Below are 25454 nucleotides of genomic sequence, written 5' to 3' on the forward strand. Positions count from 1 at the left end.
CTACTCCTTGGCATACGTGGGGAGTTAACGGCGCTGGCATCAGCAGAGCGATCCCTGTGTAGTCAGGGGGCTACAACCAACAGGGTACAAGGCGGCCCCACCACAACGGACTGGCTACCGTGCTGGATTTCAGGTGATGTAGTCCAATATCGTCATTGGCGCATAAAGCGACACAGCATAGCAGACTGCAATAAACTGCACCCAAGAACAAATCCACGCCCAAGAGATGGTAGGTGAGCGGGACTGCTAAGCGATGACGACAAACCTGGCTAGAGATGGTAATGCATGAGGGACACATCGCTCCTTGTAAGGCGCCCTTCCCCCATCGGCTCGCTCTTCGGAAAATTTAGAAGGATGGAGGTCAAACCAGTTAGGGGACCATCTCACAAGGCCAAAACGTTTGAGACTCCTTTTAGTCGCCTCTTACGACAGGCAGGAATACCGTGGGCCTATTCTTACCCCCGAACCCACAGGGGGGAGTGAAAATAGTCTTAACTGTGCACTACACCAGCACTCCTGGTGGGGGATGGTGTACTGATGTACTATGTGAATCAAACTTGAGGTTTTTCTTTTTGTTTTAAGGTGCAAAAACAACTAGGATCATATGCACCCATATCAAAACTGTAGACCATGAAGACAAAGAGAGGAGTTAAAAATAATTACAAGTCATCCCAGTCAACAAAAGAGAAGACAACTAAAACCAGGAATGTGGAAAAAGACCCATAAAATACGTCATAGAGAAACGGAAGTCCAGAACTAAAAATTAAATGACCTTTGCCACATTGCTACAACGGATAAAAAGTAAAATGCAGTCGACAGACCATGTGTCATTCACCAAAATGGCCGATAACACAGACAACAAACACAAACAGGAATGTAAGCGGTTAAAAAAAGGGCATTCTGTCAGGACGAGATCGTCCAAGCTGCTGGGAGAGGCTTAATAACCAGAAGCTTGTTCCCATGTAGGGAGGACCAGTGGTGATGCCAAAATGACACAACCCGTTGACAGATGGCAACACAGAAATAATCAGAGAGAAAGTAAGAACTAGCACGCTGAGGTACAAGGACTGAAGCCTTCGCAGCAGGGTCAGCAGCCTTGTTTCCTGTCGGATTGCTGTGACCAGCAACCCACATAAACATCACAGTGGCTCTATCAAAAGTGAGCAAGTGACAGCCTTCCTGCACCCATTGCACTAAGGGATGGACATTGTGCAGCACACAGAAACTTTGAAGGGCACTGAGAGAGTCTGAGCAGATGACGCAATTGAAAAGCCTGTGTCGCTGGATGTCTGTGTGGGTTGATACAGGGCAAATAGCTCCGCTGTAAATACTGAGAAGTGTTCCAGAAGCCAATACCAAAAAATGTCAGCACCAATGACAAAAGCACATCTGACACGGTCAGTTCGAGAGTCATCAGTGTACATAAAGGTATTATCACGAAGCTCCGTGTGAAGGTTGTGAAAATGAAGGCGATAGCGTGAGGCTGGAGTAGCATCCTTAGGAAGTGAATGGAGGGCAAATTGAACATAGGCCAGCACACGAAGTCTAGGTGGTGAAGGGTTCACACCCACCGGAAAAGTTGCAAGGTGAGTGAATGAAGCTGCCATAGCAAGAGCCAAAAACGAACTCAAAGAGGTAACAGAGAAGAGGGATGCACCCCATACTGGTGATCAAAGGAGTCATCAAAGAAGGAGGCATAGGGTGGGTGGCCATGCATGGAAGACAAACGGCATGCATATCTGCTGAGGAGACAGTCACAGCAGTAGGACAGTGGTAATTTGGCAGCTTCTGCATACAAACTCTCAACCGGGCTAGTGCGAAAGGTGTAAAGTGGATGCCACAAAAGTAGATAGTATTGAGACAGCATAAGAGGGATAGATGTGCAGATGCAAAAAGAAACAACATACGTAGTCTAGTTTCGAACAGACAAGTGCCCGGTACAAATAGAGGGGGATGATTCTATCTGCACTCCAGGAAGTACCATTAAAGACACACAGGACACCGAAGGACTGCATACAGCAGACTGTCAGGTAAGACACATGGGAGGACCAAGAAAGTTTCCTAGTGAGCAAGAGCCCCAGGAATTTCATAGTTTCACCTAATGGAAGAGTGACAGGCCGAAGACAAAGATGGTGGGAGAACCAACTGCACTGCCAGAAATTCATACAAACAATTTGTCAGTGGAAAAATGAAAGCCAGTGTCGATGCTACAGGAGTAAAAATGATCAAAACATCACTGAAGACACCGCTCAATGGGGCAAGTCCATGGAGAACTTCATTAGATGGCAAATTCGTCAACAAAAAGTGAGCCAGGGATGCCTGGCAGGAGACAGGCCATTATAGGGTTAATGGCAATAGTAACGGGGACAATGCTCAGGATGGAATCCTAAGGCACACTGTTTTCCTGGATATAGGTGTCTGACAAAACAGGACTCACTTGAACCTTGAAAATTTGGTATTTTAAAAATTCCTGAAGAAAACAGGGCATGCGGCGTTGGAAGCCCCAGGTGTAAAGAGTATGGAGGATACCAGACCTCCAGCAGGTGTCGTATGCTTTCTCCAAATCGGAAAACATGGCCATGGTCTGAGATTTCCACAGAAAACAATTCATGACATGGGTGGACAAAGTGACGAGATGGTCAACTGCAGAATGGCGCACTCTAAATCCACACTGTGCGGGGGTTCATAAATTGCGAGACTCAAGCCATCATATCAGCCAGGCACGAATCATATATTCCATCTCTCACAAACAGAGCTGGCAATAGAAATGAGGTGGTGGCTAGAGTGAAGGTGTTTGTCCGCACTAGACTTAGGGATGGGTATGACTGTGGCTTCATGCCAGCGTCTGCCCAAATGCGGTGGCACTTATCGAGCAGAACGTGCTTGCCCGCAAGAGAAAAGTGCTGCAATATCTGAATGTGAACAGCATCTGGCCCTTGGGCGGAGGACTGGGATGAAGTGAGAGCATGACCTAGCTCCCACATAGTAACAATGGCATTGTAGCACTCACGATTCTGAGAAGGGTATTGCCTAAGCCTCCTTCTCTCATTTCTGATAGAAAAAGCAGGGTGCTAGTGGGAGGAGCTCGAAACTTCCACAAAATTGTGGCCCAAGGTGATGAAGATAGCAATAGGGTCCACGATGACATCTGCTACGGTCGGGCCGGAAATTGGGGAATGAATCTTGTTCCCATAGATTCGTCAAAAGTTGGCCCACATGATGGAAGAGGGAGTAGAACTGTTAAAAGAACTACAGAATGAAATCCAGCTAGCTTTTTCAATGTCCTAGAACGCAACAACACTGTGTGCACATCTGTTTATAATGAATGCAGTTTGCCATCGTAGGGTGATGGTTAAAAACACAGAGAGCATGTCTCCGTGCACAAATTGCCTTGCGGCGCACCTCAGTCCACCAAGGAACTAGGACACAGTGTGGTAAAGAGGAAGTGCAATGAATAGAACATTCTGTGGTGGTAAGGATAATGCTTGTAAGATATTCCACCTGGCCATCACAACTGGGGAAATGTTGTAAATAGTCTTCACAGGTGCGCCGCCGGATGACGTTGTGCAAATCCCACAATATTTCCACAGAGCAACTGTCCGATATCATCAGGTGGTTGAACCTCGCTGGTGTAGGTACAACTGACAAGATCCGCATGTCGATGCCACTGTATATAGAGCACCTGCATGAAGATTGCACAGGTGTGGGAACCACGCATGCACCAAAATTTGCAGATAGATGGCGCCAGACGCAAACGCCCTCTGCCGGGAAACGCAGATCAGCTCTGTTTACTATCATGCTGCCAAAGTTATGACGGGTCTATTGTCAAAAGCTCTTTGCTTTCTCGTCGTGATTTAACAGCAGCCAATGCAAGGTTCCAGGCTGTACTCAACTGAAATCCCGCATCCCTGTTGATGAGGTTATCAGCTGTACGGATATGTATACATATATGTTTTCAGACTGGTCGTGTAATGATAATACAGAGATTTCAGAAACAGATTTTAAACTGTAAGCCAATTCCAGGGCAGAGATGCACTCTGATCATAATTTAGTGGTTACGAGCTGTAGATTAAAACTGGAGAATTTGAAAAACATGGGACATTAAGGAGATAAGTTATAGATGAGCTGAAAGAACCAGAGGCTGTTGAAAGTTTCAAAGAGAGTGTTAGACAATAATTGACTGAAACAGGAAAAGGAGTACAGCAGATGATGAATGGGTGTCTGACAGATGAAATAGTTAAGGAAGCAGAGGATCAAAAGGTAAAAATATCCAGCAGAAATCATTGGATATCACACAGGACACTGAATTTAACTGATAAAAGAACACAACACAAAAACACACCAAATGAAGGACGTGAAACTGAATACATACATCTACGAAATGGGACTGACAAAGTGTAAAATGACTAAGCAGGCCGGCCAGAGTGGCCGAGCGGTTCTAGACGCTACAGTCTGGAACCGTGCGACCAGTATGGTCGCAGGTTCGAATCCTGCCTCGGGCATGGATGTGTGTGATGTCCTTAGGTTAGTTAGGTTTAAGTAGTTCTAAGTTCTTGGGGACTGGTGACCTCAGAAGTTAAGTCCCATAGCGCTCAGAGCCATTTGAACCATTTTGACTAAGCAGGAATGGCTTGAGGATGCATGTAAGTCTATAGAAGCATTTATAATGAAGGGAAAGATAGATACCATCTATAGAAAAATTAATGAGGCCTTTGTAGAACATATAAGCACCTGTATGAATATCAAGAGCTCGGATGGGAAAAGCACTAACAAGCAAGCAAGAGCTGAAAGGAATATATACAGGCACTATACAAGAGAAATGAGCTTGAAAGCAATAGTATACAAAGGGAAGAGGGGATGGGAGATTGTGATACTGCAAGAAGAATTTGACACAGCACTGAAAGACCTAGGTCGAAACAAGGCCCTGGAGCAGATGATGATATGTCAGAAATGCTGACATCCTTGGGAGAGCCAACCATGACAAAACTATTTCACCTAGTGTGCAAGATACATGAAACGGGAGAAATATCCTCGGACTTCAAGAAGAATGTAATAATTTCAAACCCAAAGAAAGCAGGTGCTGATACGTGTGAATATTACTGAACTATCAGTTTAATAAGTCATGGCTGTAAAAAACTGACAGGTCATTCCATGAAAGGTAAAGGTTTTGTTATGCCAGTTACACTACCTGTTCCCCAGTTTAATGTCAAATCATCACAGCTTGAATCATCAAATCTTCACTGTGTATTGTTCATATTCCAGTCTATCTGTTTTTCTTTTCTTTTCTTAATTCTTCAATGTCAATTGAAGAACAGCTATGCCCATAACCATGACACTGACACGAATTATTTACAGAAGAATGGAAAACCTGGTAGAAGCTAACTTACGAGAAGATCGATTTGGGTTCTGGGGAAATGTAGGAACATGGAAGTCTATACTGACCCTACGACTTATCTTAGATTATAGATTAAAAAAAGGCAAATATATGTTTACAGTCTAAATGTAGAAAAAACGTTTCACAAAGTTGACTGGATTACACTCTTTGAAATTTTGGAGGGGGGGATGTGTGTGTAAAATACAGGATGCAAAAAGTCATATACAATACATATAGAAACCAGATGGCAGGTGTAAAGAGTTGCAGGGTATAAAAGGGAAGCTTATCCTCAATTTTATTCAATCTGTACACTGAGCAAGCTCTTGAAATGTGATGCTACAGAAGAACATTGAAGACTGGGTGGGTACGTTGCATAACTAATGAGGAAGTACTGAATAGAATTGAGGAGAAATGACATTTGTTGCACAACTTGACCAAACAAAGGAATCGATTGATAGAACACTACCAGAGTCATTAAGGAATTAAATTTAGCATTGGAGGGAAGTGTGACAGATAAAAATTGTGTATGTAGATCAAGGGATGAATACAGTAAACAGAAAAAGGTGTAGGTTGCAGTAGTCGTTCACAGATGAAGAGGCTTGCATAGGATACAGTAGCATGGAGAGCTGCATCAACCAGTTTTCAGACTGAAAACAACAACAACAACAAATGTTGAATCTGTCTTTCCATTGGCCATTTACTTTTTGATTTCATTGCATTTTTTCTGCAGCCTTTTACTTTAACTTCCCTTTAGTTTCTATTGATTTCACTAAAAACTGACTTATACTGCCATATTTCTTCCTTTTTACTAACAGTTGAAAGACTCCTCTTAATATCCACAGCCCTCATTAGCTGCATTTATCTGTCCAATTTCTGTGAATGCCCTTTCTCAGAGGTATGTCCGTTCCTGCCTACTGTGGTATTCATTACTGCAATATCACCAACATCAAAAAATATCAAATGCATCATTCCTCAATATCCAACAGTTTTTTAGACAATAAGTTTTGCTAATGATTTGTTTAAACTTCAGCCCACTCTTCAACAATACTAAATTGTGAAGTGAGTCCATACCCAATCAGGGTACACCTCATAGTCCAATACCAGACTTCAGAATCTGTCTCAATAAGATGTAATTCAGCAGGTACTGTCCCACATCATCAGCAAGTTTCCAAATGTTTTTTTTTTTCCATGTGTAATTTTCCAAGTATATCCTGCTATTTTTGAACAGTGTATTAGCTGAAATTTATTACAGTACACAGCATCTTCCTCCGGTCTCACTGCTGAGCACAAATTATCCCATAACTCTATCCTTATCTTCTTTCTGTTTCACTTCAATGACTCTTATTGCTCTAGATAGAGCCTTTGTGTAACAATTTTAAGAGTTTCTAGCTTCTGTGTCAAATTCAGAGGAGGACATTCCACGTCTTGGCTCACAGAATGTCAAGCTTACCTTTTATTTTTTTGGTCACAACTCCCCCTTGGCAGCCCCTCCGGAGATCTGATCAGGAGACTATTTTCAAATCTTTTGCTAATGGAGGGATCACAGTTTCTCAATTACATAATTTCTCTTCTTAAGAAATGTTTTCCTGATGCCATTGGATTTATCAAAGAAAGTAGATCTGATTTTAATGGAGGGGTCTTCATTGTCATACTGTTGATCATACCTGATTCTTCCACCTTTAGGGGAATTTACCTTTCCCAAGGACAGAAGAGTGTTCTGGAATACTATCCACTCCTCCACACTCTGACATGTCCATTGGCAAAAGAGAAGCACTTCTGAAGAAAATAAATTTGTTAACGTGGAATATAAATTTAAATGTTAAGGAGTTTTTGTTGAAGGCATTTGTCTCAGGCATAGCCTTGAATGGGAGTGAAACATGGATGATACAGTTCAGATACAAAGAGAATTGAAGCTTTCAAAATGTAGTACTACATAAGAATGTTTAAGAGTAAATGAGTAGATCTGGAACTAATGAAGGTGTACTGAATGGAGCTAAGGAGAAAGGAAATTTGTGGGGTTGCTAACAGAGAGGATTGATTGATATGGTACATTCTGAGACATCATAGAACTGTCAATTTGGTGTTGTAGAGCAGTGTGGCAGATCAAAACAGCAGAGGGAGACCAAGAGACAAGTTCAGTAAGCAGGCTCAAATTGATGTTGGTTACATTAGTTAATTCGATGATGAAGAGGCTTGCAGAGTATAGAGTAGTGTGGAGAGCTGCATCAAACCAGTATTCGGACTGAAGACCACAACAACAACAGAAGCAGCAGCAACTAGTAGATGCTTTAAGGTAAACATCTGTTACCCCATAAACACTACTTACAATGTTTCAAGAGCAAGTATTACATGAGGAACCTAGGAATATACTACAGCAACCCCTCCCCCCGTAAAATTAGACTAATGACAGCATGCACAGGGGTGTATAGATAGTTATTAATCTCTAACTCTATATGCAAATGGTATGGGAAGAAGCTCAATATGTGGTAAAATGTAAGTACCCTCTAGCATGCAGGTGTGAAGGTAAACATAGATTTCACAAAAATCTATGGAAGACTGTTTTACTATTTGCCAACTGTATTAATATGATTGAAGGCTGCAACAAAATCCAAACTGACAGTTTCACTAAGCAACACCAAAATTACATATGTGACTGACATTCGTTCGGCTTCCAATCATAATACAAGGCACTTAAATGCAAATCATGTGTGAAAGTGAAAAAGCAGCTGTGACATTTCGGAACTACCTAGCTGTGGATACGATTTAGGCAACAACATAACAACTGTTCACTGCCAAACTATTTATCAGGAACTTTTACCCGTTCATCCTGAATAGTGTTGTTTGTATTTCATTAGTGATGATAGTTTTTCAAAGCGTTTATGTAAATATGTAACCTGAACAACTGAAGGCAGTGAGCGAAATGAATTGACAGATGCATATTCTCGCCCGCTGACTTTCAATTTACCTGTGGAATCTATTATTATTTTTACAAGAAAGTCGATTCTTACGCATTTTGTAGTGCAGCGTACGTAGTGATGATAATCGCCAAAACAAAACATAGTTCTCGCCCATAAAAATACATATTCGTAACAAAAAATGATTCTGCAGTTGCACGTCTGCTTCGTTCACCATTTCGATTTTTTGACTTCGTCGGCGTACCCAAATACATAACTCCACGTCATATGTTTATGTTCCCCCTCTTGTCACGAATAAATCTATCTAGCAAAGACTTTAACTAATTTCATTACGAGCACACGTCACTCCATAATTCAATTTTGTACTGGCCCTCATCTTGTGACGATAGTTACATATACACGTGCTGTCATTCATATCTCCGGCATGCACAATACTGCGGCGCCTGCTAGCTCCTACCCTCCAACATTTTGGCATTACTGAAAAAAGCAACACAAAAAGTAGCATTGATCTGCAAAGCACATGTTCATTTGTTTCATTGATGCCAATAGCAAGGGCAAAATTAGAAAGCAGGCCCTGCTCCGCACAGATTGTCAGTACTGATGGAGCGCTGTGCGTTTGTTCGCAATTGAAAACAAATAAGCTCCATGCTTGACAGATAACAAAAACACAGAGGGTTTGTTTGAAACAATGAGTGTTGTAGTCATATTTCTCCCCACATTTTTGTATGGAAGTGATTCAGGACTACTTCATGGTCTTTATGTGCAGCAGAACACAGTAAAGGTTTTCTATGTTACTCATTTGACTAAAACTTGTCATCCGGTGTCCAAGACGCCGAAACGGAAAAGATGTATTGGCTACTACGCAAGAACTAATGATAATGAATTTACGACACTTCCAAACGAAAAAGGAAATTGGCTGATGTTAAACTTCCAAGATCATTCAGTTATTCTGACAAAATTAATAATAAGTGGGAACCCCGTCACATTGATGAAGGGGTGCCGTGTGATATGTGTGTTTTATGATTATCATAAATTTTTTGCTTCAGAAATCCTTTGTGAAGGGCTTGAGAGCCCTACTGGCTTCAGTTCGGATTACTGCAGATTTTTAGCGAATTTTTTGAAGTTAGATTCTGGAGCAAATGCCCCTGAAAGCCCCAGGTGTTTAGATTTTTTTGTCAGAGTAGCACAGAGAGCACAGCAATATTTGCTAGCTGTGGCCGCTTTTGTGACCCCAGTCGTGAGACATACATCAACAGGTTTACACTTGTGTGACATCCTTAATTCAGCTGCATGGCTTTTTGGCCATGTGGCGCATTTCAAGAAACCGACACTTAAAATGGGCAACTTTCTGTTGGCTCTCTTGATAGATGTCTTCTGTGGCCTTATGTTAGTTCGTCTCATTGTAGAACCGCTTACAGTGAACACTCCATTTTCGAAAATGCTTCTTGATATGGCTGAGGTACTAGCATTTTCTTTTAAGAAAATTAGTGTAATCTTTTGCATCATACAACATGGCATGCACAACAACATGTTTCAGGTCGTTGTCACTACACTCAGAGACTTGTTGCATTGGCTGATGGGTGTACCAGCCGGTTTGAAGCTGAACTATGCATTAAACAATATGCTAGGAAGATTTTTCCTATACCACATAAATCTTTGGTGGATGTTTCTTGGTAATAACTGCAAGTGAGAGTTTGATTATATAGATATGATAGTAGTTACAAATCAGCATTTATTTGCAACATAAATGACTTCACATTTCTTTACTACATTAATGAAATAATCTTGGTTTTCTTGATATAATGTATACCTATTGGTATGATGTGTAATTTTGTATAGACATTTGCTAACCATAAGTTTGTCAAGGATACCATATTTGAGATTATTGTTTAATAATATGAAATGGTTTATATCTGATTACTAACTTTTTTCCAGTTCTTTCTAAACCTTGTTTGGACTTGGCTGTTCATATGTTGACATGGCTTGGATGTTTAGGACTTACATTCCAAATATGCCTACTGGCTGATCTGCTAGATCTTGTCAGTTTTCATGTATACTGCATATATGTTTATGCTGCAAGGTAAGTGAAACTCTGAAATGAGTTTTCAATTAAAAGAAAGGAAACCATGTTAGTATAAAGTGTTAAGCTCTGCACTTATTTACTTTCTTGTTATTAGTATGTTATGGAAAGTCTTGGTCAGATATTAATGCTTTAAGTAGAAAAGGTAACAAATCACTGATCAGTTGAGGCATAGACAGTGAGGCATTGATAGATACGTACATAAGACACACACACACACACACACACACACACACAAAGAGACACACACTCTCTCTCTCTCTCTCTCTCTCTCTCTCTCTCTCTCTCTCTCTCTCTCTCTCTCCCTCCCTCCCTCCCTCCCTCCCCACACCCCACCCCCCACCCCCACCCCGACCCCAGTCATGTGTACAGGTATTATGTATGTGTACTCTATAGCTCTGAAGAAGGCTTTGAAAGTAGACAATGTTCTCTATCGTGTTTAAGTGCATATTGATAGCTCAGCACTTTGGCTATTCAATGAATTGTCACCTTTACTCCTCAAATACATTTTGAACTGTAGCACAATACTGGCCTTTATCGCAGTCCTTATTGCCCAGTTTCCATAAGCAAATATTGAAATCAGAGGGCTATAGAGTGGCTTCCTTTACCAACTGGTCAACCTTTGTACCATTGTACGTGGGACCCATTCCATATCTTTTTTTCTGTAGCATTTATTGTAATATTTCTGGAATTTGAAAGTGTTGAAGTAATGATGATTTAGTAGTTATGCTCTGACTTATTTTCTCTTTGTTTTTTGTTTTGTTTTTTATTTGTGCTTCTCTCTTGTGTTTTTCTTCGTCTGTCTGTATCTTGTCTTCATGGTTGTACTGTGGCTGTAAGAGTGTTTGTGATAAGTGATATACTGGTATTACTTATCTAAATGCCTGATAATTTCTAGCCTTAGCAACAGGTTATTGGCCAAGGATCCAGATTTTACAATACAACAAATAAAGGTTCACAGTCATGACTCGGAGATGGAGTACAGGATACCATTGCTTGATGGCACAAACTGTAGTAATTACCTGGAATTATTGAGTTTTTGGGTGAAGTCATAAATGGTAATGGAAGTGTCTATTCAGGATGACACAGCTGATAACAATGTGCACAGAAGCAAGCTCTTCTGTGAGAACTGAGTAAAAACAATAAGAAGTTTAAATCACGACAACACAAAGAATTTTAGACTGTTACTTTGAGTGTGCCAAGGACAAGGAAACAGCCTATGATTTGTGGTATTCATTAACTCAAACTTTTGAGGGGAAAGGTATGGCTATTCAATTTTTATTGAGAAAGACTGTTTATAATGGAGTTTAATGCAAATGACGATACTCTTGAAAATCTTTTTTTGAAGTTTGGTAAGTTAATATGTGATTTGAAAGCATTGGGTGCTAATATATAAGATACCAATACAGTGTGCAGTTTGTTACTAATGTGGAGACATTTGTCCTAGAGGGACCAAACATCTTTGGCTTGCACAGTTTCGGAGCTCTTTTGGACTGCACAATATGAGTGAGATGCGTGCTGGACAATGTAACTGACTAGACGCTGTGTACTGTTTTATAAAGAGTGTTCTCGTGATCCAGGTGTGTCATCTCTATCACAGGATTCTACCATCATAGTATCCCACCTCCTGCATTGGTGACCATGCATCAACTACAAATACATGCAAATTATTCTTGGAACTCGATTGAGCTTACTACATAGTGTGAATATGGCCGTACACCATGTCACCGGGCACCATACCTACACCAGTGGATGCTGCTCACACAAATGCAGTGCAGAATCAGTGTGGACAATGTGCGAATTCGACTGTGAAAACTGAGTGCATGAATAATCTGCTTTCGTTACCACTAGCCGACAATGGTACCACACCATAACAGCAGTGGCAGTATATGATGACCCCATTAACTTAAATCCAGTGAATTTCATAGCTTGCTTTGAGTGCCTTCTTGTTTCTAACCATCTCTGCAATGCCACATTCACATCACCAGCATCTTCGGTAGTGCATAGTGTATTTCAACATTCACAGTCCACCATGCAACAACCGCATAAGCATGAACAGTCGACAACCATCTTGCCTTATACAATTAATGGTTAGAGTGTGACCACCAGTAAGTTGATGTGTTTGGGCAGCACTCAGCTCAGACTACCACTTTTTGATACCAACAATTCGAGCTCATGGTTCACGATCATCAAATGCATTTTACAGACTATCTACATATTCAATTACCAATACTAGAATACATACCTGATCAGCCTCCTGGCAAACAGCTTGGAACTAATATACAATACCTTCAAGTTGCTCTGGCCAAGGTGGTGCTGTTACAGAGGCAATCCCACATGTCAGAACAGCAACTTCAGTGGGTTATATAGGAGGCCAAACTGGTTGATAGTACTCCAGTACTCCATCACATCTCTGATGCCACCTTCGCACCTAATTGTACCAGGTCTTATATCAGATGCCACACTGTGGGCCCTGTTGTTGATCAAGCTACCAACAGACCTACAGCTTGTCATGAAGGCAAATGAGACAGAGCTGAATGCACAACACTTGGTTATGACTGACATAACGTTCATTGTCATTTTCCGTATGCAAAAAGTAACAGCGTATCAAGATTTGACTCACTGACGAATACAGGGGACCTCACATGCCCTGCTGCATGAATGCAGCTGACCAGACGTGAAGGGCCATGATCACCGCATTCCACAGCAGTCCTCATTGCCCGCGCAGCAACACACATGAACACCCATAGCTACACATGGCAACAGCATTATGAAACTTGCATGGCTCTAGATCCTGCTCCCTGCTGATATCACTTGCAATTTGACAATGCTACATGCAAATATCAGAACCTTAATGTATGCAGCACACGCCGTGCACCTGTTGGGCATACTCCAGTGTCTGTGGACCTTCCTTGATACTGATGTGGTAGAACCAGTCAACAGAACTGGCTTTTTGTGACATCACCATCTCTCCCTTGATATCTTGCAGTCCATGCTCATTCACCACATCTTGTGTGAACGAGTGCAAGCTATCTCCACCTCTTCAAAGCCCCCACAACCAGCTCCCAATGTGCTCTACCTCACTCTACCTCGATGGCTCTCCGCGAATGCACCAAACTTTCAAAGGATGTTCTCTATGCACATCAGTGCTATTTCGCTTGCACATGCATATGTGATCACTCTGTACTGAAAACGATGAGCTTCTAAGTAAGGCTATGAATTCAGTAATCACTCGCAATCCCGTTGCATTTTTTTATTGTTCTTGCATATCCAGATTTCAGCTATAAACAGCCATCTTCAGTGTATTTGAGTAAGTTGTGCTAAAGATGGCTATTTATAACTGAACTCTGGATATGCAAGAATAATAAAAAATCCAATGAGATTGCAACTGATTGCTTTATTCCTCTCATTCCTTATAATACTATACATTCCCTGTGCACAATGGTTGCATATGGAATTGCATCACTGTGACAGCTACAGCTCTAGGAGCAGCACATGAGTCCACACGGCTGATAACAAACAGCTGCCTCGCACTTGCAAGCCTCCCCTTCAGCACCACTATGCCAGCACAGACTTCGCCGGCCGCCGACAGCCACCCTAAGGTCAATAAACCACACCGTGCAGAGTCTGTTAACAGTGTTCGTGACCCCACCACCTCACACATATTTTCACACATTTGTGCTGTTTGTGACAGAACCATGCATCGCATAATAACCACAAACTGACCTCCAGTTCAACATAAACCATGATGGTTAGCTCCAGCAGATCTACAGCTTGCCAAAGCTGTAGTTAATGAACTATTTCAAGCAGAAATTTTTTGGCCTTCAGATAGACTCTGGGCCTCCAGGTTCAAGTTTGTTCTGAAGAAAGTCAGCTCTACCTATTGTGCAGTGATAACAGTGTCCTCAGTTCCTGAAAAGCGCATGATGGCTATCCCATTTCCAACATAAAGAACTATATGAATGCCCTCACAGGTGCTGAAATTTTCAATGTGATTGATTGCAAGTGTACCTATCTAGAAATATTGATGCAGATATCCAGAAGACTGCTATTGTAACCCTGTTTAAATTTTTTGAGTATCTTTTTATGCCATACAGCCTTAAAAATGCTGCACAGACGTGACAGTGGTAGAGTTTTTCCAGGACTGGCTCTCCCAAGTCTGTCAGTAGTTCTAATGGAATGTTGTCTACTCCCGGGGCCTTGTTTCGACTCAGGTCTTTCAGTGCTCTATCAAACTCTTCACGCAGTATCATATCTCCCATTTCATCTTCATCTACATCCTCTTCCATTTCCATAATATTGTCCTCAACTACATCGTCCTTGTATAGACCCTCTATATGCTGCTTCCACCTTTCTGCTTTCCCTTCTTTGCTCAGAACTGGGTTTCCATCTGAGCTCTTGATATTCATGCAAGTGGTTCTCTTTTCTCCAAAGGTCTCTCGAATTTTCCTGTAGGCAGCATCTATCTTACCTCTAGTGAGATAAGCTTCTACATCCTTACATTTGTCCTCTAGCCACCCCTGCTTAGCCATTTTGCACTTCTGTCGATCTTATTTCTTCTTCTACTGCATTTATTTCCCCCATTCCTGACAATTGTTCCCTTATGCTCTCCCTGAAACTCTGTACAACCTTTGGTTTAGTCAGTTTATCCAGGTCCCATCTCCTTAAATTCCAACCTTTTTGCAGTTTCTTCAGCTTTAATCTACAGTTAATAACCAATAGATTGTGGTCAAAGTCCACATCTGCCCCTGGAAATGTCTTACAATATAAAACATGGTTCCTAAATCTCTGTCTTACCATTATATAATCTATCTGAAACCTCTCAATATCTCCAGGCTTCTTTCATGTATACAACCTTCTTTTATGATTCTTGAACCAAGTGTTAGCTATGATTAAGTTGTGCTCTGTGCAAAATTCTACCAGGCGGCTTCCTCTTTCATTTCTTACCCCCAATCCATATTCACTTACTACGTTTCCTTTTCTTACTTTTCCTACTACCGAATTCCAGTCACCCATGACTATTAAATTTTCGTCTCCCTTCACTATCTGAATAATTTCTTTTATTTCATCATACATTTCTTCAATTTCTTCATCATCTGCGGAAGCTAGTTGGCATATAAACTTGCACTACTGTAGTAGGCGTGGTCTTCGTGTCTATCTTGGCCACAATAATTCGTTCACTATGCCGTTTGTAGTAGCTTACCCGCACTCCTATTTTTTTTATTCATTATTAAACATACTCCTGCATTACCCCTATTTGATTTTGTATTTGCCTGACCAAAAGTCTTGTTCCTCCTGCCACTGAACTTCACTGATTCCCACTACATCTAACTTTAACCTATCCATTTCCCTTTTTAAATTTTCTAACCTACCTGCCCGATTAAGAGATCTGACATTCCATGCTCCGATCTGTATAACGTCAGTTTTCTTTCTCCTGATAACAACATCGTCTTCAGTAGTCCCCGCCCAGAGATCTGAATGGGGAACTATTTTACTTCCAAAATATTTTACCCAAGAGGATACCATCATCATTTAACCACCCACCAGCAGCAAGGTCGATGGTTCATGGGGAGGGGGAGAGGGGCGTACAAAAGCATAAAAGTAATGATTCTGCAAATCTAGTGAAAAGTTACTGTAAGTTTTCCTGATGACAAAGTAGAATGTTTTGTACGCTTGGGAACAAGAGAACATTTAGTTAGTGACTCTGTTCCTTTGGTGCATGTGAAGGAACTGGAAAATCCTATAAGAATAAAGGTTACAAAAACAGATACATTTTTCTTTGCTCGAATGGTTGGAGAATTGGATGCTCAGAGAATTGTTTGTGGAAAGTAATTGCAAATAAAAATAGAAGATGTTCTTGTAGTGTCAGTTGTAGTAAATAATTTATTGACAGTGTGTAAACTAGAGACGGCTGGATACTGCATTTTTTCTGAAAATTTGATGGGTTCAATTCAAAAGGTTGTAACTGTATCTCTCAGTAAAGATTCTGGGATGAATGTTCTTTCAGTCAAATGTACTAAGAGTTCTTTGCGTAGTGTGTGTTTTTCAAACAGGTCAACTTGTAGCATAAATGCTTAGGACATTTGAACATTGAAAATATGAAGAAACTTCATTATCAAGGAGAGGGACTGGACAAAGTAAGGTTTTCTGAACCTGTAATTAAATGTTTGATCTGCATAGAGGATGAACAAACACAATTACCACATATTCAGTCTTCTGATAAAGCCCATCAACCAATTGAACTGATACATAGTGATGTGCTTGGTCTTGTAACACCTGTTTCTTTTGGCTGGAAATAAATATATTGCGACTTTGATGATTACACTCACTTTACAGCAGCTTATACTCAAAGTCTGAAGTGTTCCACTATTTCAAAGTATACTAACGATGAGCTACTACTCATTTTAACATGAAAATCAGCAGATTCAGAAGTAACAACGGCCATGAATACATTGAAAATTAAATCTACTATCAAAGGGAGGGCCACCTGCGGAATGACACGTCATATACCAGTTATTATGTAAACACTGTTCAGCCTTCTCCTTCAGCGTGACTACCACCAAATTATCAATTAGGATGACTGTGCAAAGGCAGACTGCACATACTGGCAACTTGCAATATCCTGTTGCAGAGAATGCTCTACAATATGACATTCCTGACCTGCCTTTTTCACCACAAGTGCCATCTGGATTCTTCCCCCATACACCAGTTTCTCATAACTGCGCAGGTGGGAACTAGCACTACATGTCCTTGGTTTTCACCACCCAACTGGCCTTGATTTGTGTTAATTTCTTCTGTCTCAGCTTTTCTTCACTGTAATTACTCTTTGCTTCATTCCGTTTTAGTTTTCTACATCTTTGATTGTTTTTGCCATCTATTTTTCATCGCTCCCTCCCACCTCTGTTACGTACAATGCACTTAGCATCTTACACTTATTAACTCATGCATGATGTTTTAGTTGGAATCTCTGTCTTCCATATTACCCTGTCTTCCACCTTTAAGTTTTCAGGTTTTCAAATCTCGTCCGATGCAATCCCCAACAGTCTTCCCATCTCATCTCGTACAGTAAGTGTCCCCTGACCTGCAGGTCTGGGTGACTTTCCCAAATCTACCCCTTTTCCTAGACCTCTCCAGTCATTTTCCTTCACCCTTCTTCCTACCCCTTCAACCCTTCTGCCTGAAGAAGGAGCCATGGACTCTGAAGGCTTGCCAGTCACAACAGTCTTTTATGTGTGTTCTGCCACTGCTTTCTTAGTAGATTATTTATCTATCCAATTAAATAACAAGATTTTATTTGGAAGAGATGCAATTTTTGAAGAGGCAATAAAGGTAGAGTTGGATTCTGTCATCTAATGGAATTTGGACTTATACACCACTTCCACCAAACAAAAGAGCCATTGGCACTAAGTGGCTGTCTAAAGTAAAACAAGATGCATCTGGAAATATTGAAAAGTATAAGGGACATTTAGTTGTCAAACATTGTGGTCAGGTAAAAGCAGGTGACCGTGAGGAGACATATGCTCCAGTTGATCGTCTCAAAACATCCTGTTAGTGTGGTGGATGAACATGCTGGGTAAAAGCAGGTGACCGGGAGGAGACATATGCTCCAGTTGATCGTCTCAAAACATTCTGTTAGTGTGGTGGATGAACATGCTGCATGAAGAATTGACTGAAGAAATTTCTATGAAAGTTGGTCAAGTTGTAAAGGTTAAGGAAGGACTTGTATGCAAACTCATTAAATCTTTACTTAGACTGAAGCAGACACCAAGAACTTGGAACTCTACATTTGACAGTTTTATGGAGGAAGTCAAGTTATGGCTCCCCAAAGTTGGCGGATGTCTCTATGTTGGTGGTACATGATATTCTAATTGCTGGGAATCATAAAAGCAAAATCACCAATATTAAGAAGATGTCAAAATTAAAATTTTGAATGCAAGAAGTTGGAGAACCAAAACAGTTCCTTGAAATAAATATTCAGAGGGCCAAAGGCAAAATGTTTCTTAGTCAATGTGATCTTGAAGACTTATTGAAAAGATTAAACTTGGAAAACTATAAAACCTGTAAACCATTGATGGAAATCAAACCCAGTGAAGATGTGTTTGTTGACATGGTTGAAAATAAACTATACAGAGCATTAAAAGGTTGTTTGATGTACACTGAAGAGCCAAAGTAACTGGTACACCTGCCTAAAATTGTGTAGGGCCCCCATGAGCATGCAGAAGTGCTACAACATGATAAGTACTGGACACCATGAATGTTGCAGGGCTGTCCATAAATCCGTAAGATTTCAACAGTGTGGAGATCTCTTCTCAACATCACATGGCAACGCATCCGTGATATGCTCAATAATGTTCATGTCTGAGGAGTTTGGTGGCCGATGGAAGTGTGTAAACTTAGAAGAGTGTTCCTGGAGCCATTCTGTAGCAGTTCTGGACATGCGGGGTGTTGCATTGTCCTGCTGGAATTGCCCAAGTCCTTCGGAATACACAATGGACATGAATGGATGCAGATGATCAGACAGGATGCTTATGTACGTGTCACCTGTCAGGGTCATATCTAAACATATCAGGGGTCCCTCATCACTCCATAGCACAAGCACCACCAGCTTGAACAGTTCCCTGCTGATACGCATGGTCCATGGAGCATGATGTTGTCTCCATACTTGTACAAGCTTGAACAGTTCCCTGCTGACACGCATGGTCCATGGACCATGATGTTGTCTCCATACTTGTACATGTCCACGTGCTCGATACAATTTGAAATGAGACTTGACCAGCCAAGCAACATGTTTCCAGTCATCACCAGCCCAGTGTCAGTGTTGACGGGCCCAGTTGAGACGTAAAGCTTCGTGTCATGCAGTCATCAAGAGTACATGAGTGGACCGTTGACTTCAAAAGTCCATTTCAATTATGTTTCATTGAATGACAAACTGTCTATTGGCTTCTGGCTCGGGTTGTTCAGCCGATGTCCATCTAATGATTTTACTGATGTTTCACCAGCACGAGTGGCTGGCATTGTCAAAGCTTTACCCTCCATTGCAGGTGGTGAACTGGAGCCGAGTTCGCGGCCGCAGACTATATTTACCTGGTGCGCCAAAGTCCGGGGGTTTTTCCGCGCTCGTTTTCGGTGCGGTTCTCCTCTTGCTACCTGCGACGGTCATTCACTGCAGTATGGGAAGTCAGAATCTGTTTACCTTAAGGCCTTCCTCTTTCTTGTTGAACCTGTTTGCGTGTTTTTGTATTTCTACAGCTTCTCTGAATAAGCGCGTGTGATAGTGCTTCTCTACAGCCAGAACTTCCATGTTGGCCAATTTTATTACGTGGTTGGTCTCACTCAGTGCGTGCTCTGCCACGGCCGATTTCTCCACCTGCCCCAACGTGCAATGTCGCTTATGCATAAGTTTTCCGAGCACAAAAACGTGCAGTAAGAGTTATATGTGGCGTGAACTCAAGAACATCCTGCAGAAGCCTGTTTAGGGAACTAGGGATACTAACTACTGCTTCCCAATATATTTATTCCTTAATGAAATTTGTCATTAAAAATATATATAGTTTTCATTATAATAATAAAAAAAAAAAAAAAAAAAAAAAAGAAAAGACAATCATTCCACTTGGGACCTGTGGAAGGTACATTAGCTTATTTGTTTCAGTTGTAAATAATTGTCATGTATTATTGTTTTTCTGACATAATCTACATCCTGGAGGACTCCTCAGTATGGATCAATTGAAATGAAAGTAAATTTAATCTAATCTAATTCCATCCCGGATTTTCCATTGTTTCGTTTTTGCCAAACTGGTAGTTCAGTAATATTCATACCTATCAGCACCTGCTTTCTTTGGAATTGGAATTATTATATTCTTCTTGAAGTTTGAGAGTATTTTGACTGTCTCATACATCATGCACATCAGATGTCATGGCTGGCTTTCCCAAGGCTATCAGTAGTTCTGACAGAATGTCATCTACTCCTCGGACCTTGTTTCTACATAGGTATTTAAGTGCTCTGTCAAATTATTCTCACAGTATCATATCTCTCATCTCATTTTCATCTGTGTCCTCTTCCATTTTTATAATATTGCCTTCAAGTACATCTCCCTTGTATAGACCCTCTATAAACTCCTTCCATCTTTGAGCGTTCTCTTCTTGACTTAGGGATTGGTTTTCCATCTCTGAGTTCATGATATTCATGGAGCTGCTTCTTCTTTCTCCAAAGGCGTCTTTAATTTTACTATAGGCAATATTTGTCTTTCTTCAAGTGATATATGCTTCTAAATCTTCACATTTGTCGTCTAGGCATTCCTGCTTAGCCATTTTGCACTTCCTGTCATTTTTTTTTTTTTTTTTTTTTTTTTTTTTTTTTTTTTTTTGGGGGGGATGTTTGTTTTCCCTTTTATCTGCATCACTTGGTGCATTTTTATATTTTCCCCTTTCATCAATTAAGTTAAATATCTCCAGTGTTGTCCTAGGATTTCTGTTAGGCCTTGTCTTTTTACCTTTTTGAACCTTGTTTGAGAACAGATGAAGCTTCTACTTTTCCAGCCGCTTTGTGTAGCCCAGCAGAACTGACAGTCATTCATCTGTAATTCATATCTGTGCATTCAATGCTTGTCAGTATTTTCTACACTGTTCATAGTTTTCTGTGAAATCTTTAAGAGTTTGCCCTTACAGTCCACTGGGTTGCACACATTGATATCAGCCATTAAATTGTCAGATTTTGTTTCATCTTGTCAATACCAGAGGATAACACAATCTCTGCAAACATGTTTTCCATTTTGCAGATTCCATAAACGTATCTCAGACATCTTTCACAGATATGAAGACTTCACACAATGATTCACAGCCTTTTGAAACATCCAGTAATGCAAGATCCAAACAATGATTACTATACTGGATGTAGCAGCTCTTTGGCTGGTCTTGAAGAAAGATTTTGTTCAGCCCTTGTTGCATACAGATATATTAGTCACCATTGAAATTATTAGCCACACCATTGAAATAATGGGCACACAGAAACTCCATTCATAGTGAGAGTCTTCAAAGGGTGTCTTTAATGGTAGTTGCCAGAGATTGTGTACTGAAGTCCAGCAGCCATGTAAACCTAGAAAAAATTTGAGCCCCTCAGTGGCAACATAATGTACACAAAGGGTGGTCTGCTTCTGGCCAGCCAAGTCTGTCATTAATTCTGCTGTAATTCTGTAAAACAGAGACATTTCTTTATTTGCTGGACTGTGTCTCACTTGATCATGTGAACTATAATTTGCATTATTTTGTTTTGTATCACTGACACCAACCAAATGTCGTGGCACTTCAGCCAGATCTTCAGTTCTGCTACATCGTTATTCTTTTCACCAAGAAGTGCTATGATGTTTCCAGTGTTTGTGTCCTAATCTCTTAATGCATTTCCTGTCTGACCTAGGAACCTGATAGAACTGATAATTATTAGTAAAGCAGTCCTAACTTCCTCCTAATCAGCCAGAAGATGACATGCAAGTTGGGCGATCACATGTGTGCTATTTGTAAGTTGAATAATTGTGACAGACTCTCTATGAAAGAGACTCTTGTTGTCCAGTTTGAAATATTTTTCCAGTTACAGAAACATACTTTAAGAAAAACCATTTCTTTCTATGGTTTTCTATTGCTCATTATGTGGAGAGACCTAATGCAGTCATAGCAGAGAACACTGTCATTGTTTCTTCATAATGAAGCCATAAGACACAAACCATTCAACTTCATAAGATCTTCCATTCCTTTATAAAACTTATAAATGGACAGGACAGAATGTAGTTGGTATTAGATGATATGTAACATTTTTTGACAGATAATATCTCTTAGGATGTGACAGTTGATTCAGTCATAAGCAGAAATGGCTGTCAACCAAAGTACTAATAATATATTTGCTGCTATGCAATGTAATTGATCAGTGACTCTGCCTGTAGATCTTGTACACATGAAAATCAATCTGGGAGGGAGAAGGGAGAGGGGCTGAAGTTGTATATCCAGCCCCCCTCTCTATCCCATCACCTTGGAGTGGAAAGAGGGGACGAGTGCTAACCCCCCTCCTTTTCACCAGTTGATAAAGTCATTGCTCATTTCTGGGTTCCTGACCTGGAATCACCTTGCAGGGTGTGGTTTTGGAGAATGGATAGTAATCTTAGTGATCTGGGACCAATTCTGGAACTTCAGCAATTGTCTACTCTATTGCATTTTCATTGAAATGCCAGTTCCCTTTCTTGATGTTCCAAAGGTTATCGGGTCCCTCAGAACAATAAGAAAATGATCTGATCCCAACCTGTGCAGAAATGATCAAGTGAATATATTGTTAATTGATGATGAATATGATTTGAGGGATCATCCTCAATTATGTTAGCTCTGAGCTGGATTGTCTGTTTCTATATCTCCTCTGCCCACATGAGTTGTGAGTGTTGAAACCACCATGTTACACCAGAGGCGATTATAGCTTTGACAGCGGTGCATTCCAATTTGCTTTGCTTATCTTGTTTTTTGGCAAGCAGTATCCAGATAACAGGGTGAATGATACTTTTGTGTACTGTATGTTATCCACCATGGTGTGGCCTGCAGATCATCAGTTATTTACCATGCAGTTATTTACCATTTATGACTGGAAATGTTTGGAAGGTACTGGAACTGTTTTAGTTGTGGAATACTGGAATTTACTAGGACATTCTATACATTTTTAACACAAATTTGTTGAGTGCTGTCAACAAGAGATTTCAAATTGGTTCTGTATTTCTGGATTTCAAGAAGTCTTTTTGACACCATATGTCACAACCAGCTTGTACTCAAATTATGTGCTCATGGAATATCATCTCAGTTATGTCACTGAATTCATGTTTTGTGCGAGAGAGGTCACAGTTTGTAGTAATGATGTAAAATCATTGAGTAAAACAGAAGTGACTTTTGGCATTCCCCAAGGTTGTGTTATCGGCACTCTACTCTTCCTTATCGTTATAACTGATTTAGGAGACTATCTGAGCAGCTGTCTTAGGTTGTTTGCAGATGATACCATCATTTATTGTCTAGTAAAGTCATCAGAAGATCAAAACCAATTGCAAAATGATTTAGATAAGATATATGTATGTTGTGAAAATTGGCAATTGACCCTACATAATGAGAAGTGTGAGGTCATCCACATGAGTGCTAAAAGGAATCCATTAAACTTCAGCAGCATGATAAATCAATAAAATCTGAATGCCATAAATTCATCTAAATACCTAGGAATTACGTTCATGAACAATGACGGGAATAAAACTGAATTCAGACTGGAGAAACACTAAATATAATGTACTTGAACTGCTCCTGTTCTTGGTTGACACAAATGATGTACATTGATGTTGTAGAACTCTTCAGTAACTGTTAAGTTTGTTGATGAATGGGTATATTGATAAATGGTCCCAATAAATTCATAACAGGTCACCAACATTCAAGAAAGGCAGTAGCAGTAATCCACAAAATTACAGGCCCTCATCATTCATATCTATATGCAGCAAGATTAGAGAACATGTATTGTGTTTAAACATTATGGATTACCTCGAAGAGAACAGTCTATTGACAAGTAGTCAACATCGATTTAGAAAACATTGTTCTTGTGAAACACAATTAACTCTTTACTCAAACAGTGTTGAGAGCTATCGACAAGGGATTTCAAATTGATTTCATATCTCTGGATTTCCAGAAGGCTTTTGACACCATACCCCACAAGCAACTTGTAACCAAATTGCTTGCTTATGGAATATCATCTCGGTATGATTGGATTCTTGATTTCCTGTTAAAGAGGTCACAGTTCATAGTAATTGATGGAAAGTTGTTGAGTAAAATAGAAGTGATATCTGGCATCCCCCAAGGTAGTGTTACAGACCCTCTGCTGTTTCTTATCTACATAAATGATTTAGGAGACAATGTGAGCAACTGTCCTAGGTTATTTGCAGATAATGCTGTCGTTTACTGTGTAGTGAAGTCATCAGAATATCAAAACCAACAGCAAAATGGTTTAGAGAAGTTATCTGTATGGTGAAAATTGGCAATTGACCCTAAATAATGAAAAGTGTGAGGTCAACCACATGAGCACTAAAAGGAATCCATTAAACTTCGATTATACAATAAGTCAATCAAATAAAAAGGTGGTAAATTCAACAAAATACCTTGGAATTACAATCAAGAACAACTTAAATTGGAAGGAACACATAGAAAATATTGTGGGGAAGGTGAACCAAAGACTGTGTTATTGGCAGAACTCTCAAAAGATTCAACAGATTTATTAAAGAGACTGCCTACACTACACTGTCCATCCTCTTTTAGATTACTGCTGCATGGTGTGGGATCCTTACCGGATAGGATTAACGGAGTACATCAAGAAAGTTCAAAGGGGAGCAGCATGTTTGTATTATCGAGATATGGGAGAGATTGTGTCACAGATATGATACAGGACTTGGGATGGAAACATTAAAACAAAGGCGTTTTTCATTGTGGTGGGATCTTCTCACAAAATTTCAATCACCAACTTTCTCCTCCAAATGTGAAAATATTTTGTGATGCTGACCCACATAGGGAGAAGTGATTATCATAATAAAATAAGGGAAACCAAGGCTTGAACAGAAAAATAAGGCCTCCTTTTTCCACTCGCTATTTGAGAGTGCAGCAGTAGAGAATTAGTGTGAAGGTGGTTCAATGAACCCTCTCCCAGGCACTTTAGTGTGATTTGTAGAGTATCCATGTAGATATAGATGTAAATAAAATAGAAAGAAACTTCCACATGGGAAAAATATATTAAAAACAAAGATTCCAAGACTTACCAAACGGGAAAGCACCGGTAGATAGGCACAATAAATAAAACACACAAACACACACACAGAATTTCTAGCTTTCGCAACCGACGGTTGCTTCTTCAGGAAAGAGGGAAGGAGAGGGAAAGATGAAAGGATGTGGGTTTTAAGGGAGAGGGTAAGGAGTCATTCCAATCCCGGGAGCGGAAAGACTTCCCTTAGGCGGAAAAAAGGACAGGTGTACACTCGCACACACACACATATCCATCCACACATACACAGACACAAGCAGACATTTGTAAAGGCAAAGA

At 40.4% G+C, this 25454-nt stretch overlaps 2 protein-coding genes across 6 annotated transcripts in view; one reads left to right on the forward strand and one right to left on the reverse strand.

Moving 5' to 3' along the window:
* Positions 1 to 8859, reverse strand: part of LOC126335211 (thioredoxin domain-containing protein 11) — a 150258-nt gene extending 141399 nt beyond the window's left edge. The window contains exon 1 of one of the 2 annotated variants that reach the window (XM_049998226.1): positions 8383 to 8859. In XM_049998226.1, coding sequence (XP_049854183.1) covers positions 8383 to 8543 — 161 coding nt within the window. In that variant the 5' untranslated portion in view covers positions 8544 to 8859. The remainder of the gene's footprint in view (positions 1 to 8382) is intronic. The other variant, XM_049998225.1, reaches the window with a different exon arrangement.
* A 40-nt stretch (positions 8860 to 8899) lies between these two features.
* The window catches only part of LOC126335213 (phosphatidylinositol N-acetylglucosaminyltransferase subunit Q), an 87484-nt gene continuing 70929 nt past the window's right edge, over positions 8900 to 25454 (forward strand). For all 4 annotated transcript variants that reach the window (XM_049998232.1, XM_049998233.1, XM_049998234.1 and 1 more), the window contains exons 1-3: positions 8900 to 9748; positions 9827 to 9962; positions 10225 to 10369. In XM_049998232.1, coding sequence (XP_049854189.1) covers positions 8978 to 9748; positions 9827 to 9962; positions 10225 to 10369 — 1052 coding nt within the window. In that variant the 5' untranslated portion in view covers positions 8900 to 8977. The remainder of the gene's footprint in view (positions 9749 to 9826; positions 9963 to 10224; positions 10370 to 25454) is intronic.

The sequence above is a fragment of the Schistocerca gregaria genome, chromosome 2 (genome assembly GCF_023897955.1).
Source record: "Schistocerca gregaria isolate iqSchGreg1 chromosome 2, iqSchGreg1.2, whole genome shotgun sequence".
NCBI lineage: Eukaryota > Metazoa > Arthropoda > Insecta > Orthoptera > Acrididae > Schistocerca > Schistocerca gregaria.